Source organism: Sesamum indicum, linkage group LG3 (genome assembly GCF_000512975.1).
Source record: "Sesamum indicum cultivar Zhongzhi No. 13 linkage group LG3, S_indicum_v1.0, whole genome shotgun sequence".
In the NCBI taxonomy this organism is placed as follows: Eukaryota; Viridiplantae; Streptophyta; class Magnoliopsida; order Lamiales; family Pedaliaceae; genus Sesamum; species Sesamum indicum.
This window is the reverse complement of record NC_026147.1, coordinates 15,511,045-15,515,749: the sequence shown is the minus strand read 5'-3', so window position 1 is coordinate 15,515,749 and position 4,705 is coordinate 15,511,045. Positions and strand designations below refer to the sequence as shown.

The 4,705-nt window shown below is 33.5% G+C and overlaps 1 protein-coding gene across 3 annotated transcripts; it reads right to left on the bottom strand.

The window, feature by feature from the left end:
* Nucleotides 479-4,297, bottom strand: LOC105158460 (chromatin modification-related protein eaf6). 3 transcript variants are annotated; one of them, XM_011075224.2, is made up of 7 exons: nt 4,185-4,297; nt 3,918-4,012; nt 3,410-3,510; nt 2,657-2,726; nt 1,250-1,277; nt 995-1,094; nt 479-807 (listed from the first exon to the last, which is right to left on the bottom strand). In XM_011075224.2, exons 1-7 carry the CDS (start codon nt 4,195-4,197, stop codon nt 714-716), a joined length of 501 nt encoding a protein of 166 aa, XP_011073526.1. In that variant the 5' UTR covers nt 4,198-4,297; the 3' UTR covers nt 479-713. The 3 variants fall into 3 exon arrangements, with proteins under 3 accessions (XP_011073526.1, XP_020548050.1, XP_011073527.1); XM_020692391.1 differs by having other exon boundaries at nt 995-1,091; XM_011075225.2 differs by having other exon boundaries at nt 995-1,055.

Here is a 4,705-nt window from a genome sequence, read left to right as displayed (position 1 = left end):
TTTGCATTTCCCGAGACAAGATAAATCACACTCAATATTTGTTTTTGTGTTTTTACACCTTATCTGCTTGTTTTTCTGTTTTTCAACTTTCTATATATAATATATATATATATACATTTATATATATATATATACATTTATATATATACTTAATATAAAATAGATATGATTTGACAATAAATAATAATTTTTGTCTCCCAAAAGTACAACATTAAACATAAAATATTTATATATATACATATTTTTAAATATGTAAAAATATATATATAAATATATGATTTGACAATGAATAATAATTTTTGTCTCCCAAATCCCAACATCAAGCCTACACAACTTATTTTAAAATATTTTAAATTTTCTCAAAATACAAATCCAAACATATCATCTATTTTCAACACACACTCACTTATCTCTATTTCTCTCTCTCTATTTCCAAAACACAAAACAAAACAACTAAAACACAAATCCAAGCATAATGGAAAAGACCCAGGAAAAATTGCCGTAGTAAGAATACGTGTACATGTCTTTAAGTCTTCGTTTTGATAATGTTAAGAGATTGGAAGATACAGAAATTTGTGCACGGTGACCTTACAACATAAGCTATGAGCAGGAAAAACGACTAACAAATTTAACGAAAAAAGTGGCAATAACTTACAACAGAATATGATTCATCCGAGATCAACTGCAAAACTGAAAAACCCGAGTTGTCTCGATCAAAGATCCTCGTCTTCATCGGGATGTACGTCGCTTGAAAGCCTGTTCTTTTTCAGATCCCTCTGGCCTGTTCTTCCCTTCTTTGGTTTTCCCCTAAAGAAATAAGTTGCTTTATATACCAGACTAAAATGGTGAATACAAGAGCTGAAGAGCACCAGGTAGACGTTCATTTGGATTAACTACTTGACAAATCCATCCATCAGACTTGAAAATAATGTAGTTAGTTGTGTTATATTCTTAATGGTTTGTTCAAAGTCTGAACAGTTCAAAGTGTACTTACTGTGAGGTGGTGACCAAGGCTCCACCTTTTAGCCGACCTTGAACCATATCTGATTTGCCATCTACCAACAGCAGAGAAGGAAAACTCCCATGACATACTACTTCATCACGAAACAAAGGAGTATACAGTTTAGGGGGAAGGGGTCAAATTGGTTTTAGTGTCACATCTCGGCATGTTACCTTGGAATGGCTACCGCAGTTCTTCAAAAAAGCAAGAAATGATAAACAATTACTAAAAAGGGAACGGAAGACTCACCTTCTTTTCCAACTCCAAGCTCCTCAACCTACGCATTAAGTAATTAAACAAGATGAGCAATACAAAGGCTAAATGAGAATATTGCTGATCACATACAAGCACTATGGTTTTGGTATGGATAATTATTGGATGGGCCAGTTCAAATGGAGATTGTTTATCCGAAACCATTAGATAAAGTGGAGAGGGGTGGTGAAACCACCTCCTTCCCCTGGTAATCCAACAGTGATTAGTAGATTTGAGGCAATATAGATGACCTTTCAGTATGCTTTCCCTCCCCCCCCCCCAATTTTCTCTTCTCTTTATGTGAAAGATGATTGTTTGATAATCAAGAATGAGCTCACGTAAAGGTGGGACTTGAAGCCCCAGACGGCCAGGTTTATCTCACTAGATCTTGATATTTCACGTATAAATATAACTAAGTATCTCACTCATACCGGATTTCTCCATAATGGCCAAACCAGGGACATCTTAGTCTTAGGCCACTGAGTTTGTTCTTCACACAATTAGACCAAGACCTCATAGGCACGTCCTTATAGGTTTTGTTTCAATTTCATTTATAAATGCTCAATCCGCTTTTTGAGAACAACAAATGCAAAAAACAGGCGAAAGAACCTAAAAGCAACAAAATAAGATAGTGGCAAAAGCAAGAAGAAAAATTCTTCAATTAATATCATCTGTGGCATGTTAACCAAAAAGGACTAAAATGTTACTATGTCATGGTTATGCAACTTTTACTTATTCCTTGGCTAGTACCCCCTTAAAGTTTCAGAAAGCAAGCATTATCTTTCTAAGTTAAGTGTATTAAGTACACTTAGATAGATGATGTTAGCCCTGATTTGTTTGGAATCTAAGCTAAATTTATCTCGATCCACAGCAAAGAGACCAAACACTTGAAGCATCTGCTGGTTTTAAGTCACTTCACCATAAAATGGATCAAACACTTGAACTTAATAAGCATTCAGGACGGACAATTATTTTAAATTAAATGCGATAAAACATATCATGGACACTGCATAAACCATAAAACAAAATGTCTTCAGCCAAGAACAGAACCCAAGCAGTTGCATCTTCCCAAGCAAGTTTCTTTAGGCCAATTTCCCGCAAAACTTGGTGTCAATGTGTGAATTTTTAATCATTGTCCTTACTTTCCATCCTTTGTTGTAACAGGACTGAAAATGCCATTCACCTTTAGTCACAGGACTTCAATTTTAATTTTGTCAGTGGAACATCATATATTAATCTCGATGTTACATGGGAGTTACCTGCTTCGGCTAAAATACCCAATTTTTAACCAAAAGTCTTCGTCCTAGTCATTTCATAAACAAGTAAATTGAAAACTATTTTATGAAAATGCTAAATGGGTCTAAGATTAAAATGTGAACGTTTAATATATGAATTTGCACATACCGCGGGTGAGGTGACTGAAGACAGTGAGAATACCCTATCTTCGGGCTGAAACTTTCTGGACCTTTTTAAGCTGGAACATAAAAGCAGTAAGTATCATATGCTGCTAGCATCGAACTACGTAAACAACAGACAATAAAAGTGGAAATAATCAAATAAAAGTAGCACCCATGTATCATCTTAGACTAATTAATCATTTTTCATGATTATCATGATAAATAAAAAATGTTCTTTACTCCATTCATTCTTATAAAGAAGAAACGCTAACATCGATAGTCCATCTGGCATGACAGCGGCCAAACAGGTTTGGCATAAAGGTGACAGGATTGCAACTTTGTTCTTAATCTCATAAAGTGCGCACAATCCCGCAAGCAGAAAGAGTCTAAAGTATACTCTTCAAGTTATATAGTTCCCATTTATTCCGATACGGTGCACTGCTCTATGCAAACACTACTTATCCACTGTAAATATTGATATTTAACTTGTTTTATTTGTAAATTCCACTCAATTCCCACAATTGTGGGAAAAAAATTACTCAATTATTACATCACTCAGCTTTCCTGAAGTACTGAAAAAGTAGTTAAATATTAACATCTATCATGGACAAACTCTTAGATGAAAGATGGAAAAAAAAAAGATTTTAAAAAAAAAATGCACATGCAGTAATTCACAGGATCACGAACTTAAACTTCAAAAAAGAATAGGTTAAAAAAAATTAGATTTTAAGAGAATACAAATAAAATGAAGCCGCTTTACTTAGCCGTGTTCTTTGACGAAGAAAGAAACCCATCAAAGCCTTTCAACGCATTACCAAAAGTGGTCGTCTCTTGCAAGTAACTCGTCTCCAACTCATATACCTGTGAGAAAAATAAACAAACACTTCCAGAGCAAAACAGTAAAAGAAACAGAGATACCCTGCTTACAAATATTTCCATCAGGTAGAAACCCAAAATGGAGAAAAAAATTATAATTTATGGAATTCTTTAAATTCAACCAATCGATTCTGTATCCACTCTTTTCATATTTTCAAAAACCCTTTAAGAATTCAATTAATAGAAAATCAAACTTGCAGTCCAATAAACCATCTCACAACCTGGATGCTCCAAGTTAAACACAAAAATTGCATTTCCTGAGAATATTTACTCATAAATTAGCCAAAAAGGGGAAAACAACCATCACTTTACTGTAGAAATATTCAGAATATAAACCAATTCCATAACAACTATAACCTAAAGTAACTACAGACCCAATTTGAGAAACCCACCTGTTTCTCAACACTTCGGAGCTCCTCCTGAAGCCTTTCCCTCTTGCTCAGCAGAGAAGAAAGCATGGCTTTCGGATTATTAAAACCTCTGTGCCCTAAACATTATAATATTCACTAAAATCAAACAGATACAGCACTAATTACAATTACAAAAAGAAAAACAACCGAAAACTAAAAATTCAACAATCATAACTTCTTTCAATCCACTATGGAGAAAAGAAAAACTAAAATCGTGAAAACCAAAGTTCGTATCATTGATGTTCACACCTTGCAAATCCATGTGCGCGCCAATTGCTTACTTCTTCAGTTGCTAAATTTGGAGTAACGGTATTTTAAATGAGCGGCGCGTTGTGGTTTTATTGTATTTTCATTGACTCGGAAATGATATGCGTCTAATTATGAAGGCGCTAAACGGATAAGGGCATAAATGGAACTGCGTTCGGTGAAATCGAATTGAATTTTTTATTTTCAAAATTTATCATTAATTTTATTTAATATATACATATTAAGTTTATAATTTTTTTAAATAAAACAAATTACGTTAGTTTTGTATACATAATGTGTCTATATTATTGAATTAGAAAATCTAATTTGTTGGTGACACATTTGATGTGTGTTTAAATTTATTTTTGGTAAATTGGAACGAGCTTTCCAAAAGTTTTACATAATTATAAATACCCCCTCGTTATTTAAAAAATTATCAATATTCCCTTAATATTTCAACAGTCGTCCAATGTCTAGCTTAATTTATCAGTCCTCCTTCAGTTTTTGTGATAAACTGACGAAAA

Excerpts from the sequence above, each read along its gene's own strand:
- LOC105158460 (XM_011075224.2), bottom strand. Across the intron at positions 3,511-3,917 it reads TCCGAAGTGTTGAGAAACAG|GTATATGAGTTGGAGACGAG; the intron begins GTGGGTTTCTCA and ends TTTTTCTCACAG. Across the intron at positions 1,278-2,656 it reads CTTCAGTCACCTCACCCGCG|GTTGAGGAGCTTGGAGTTGG; the intron begins GTATGTGCAAAT and ends CTTAATGCGTAG.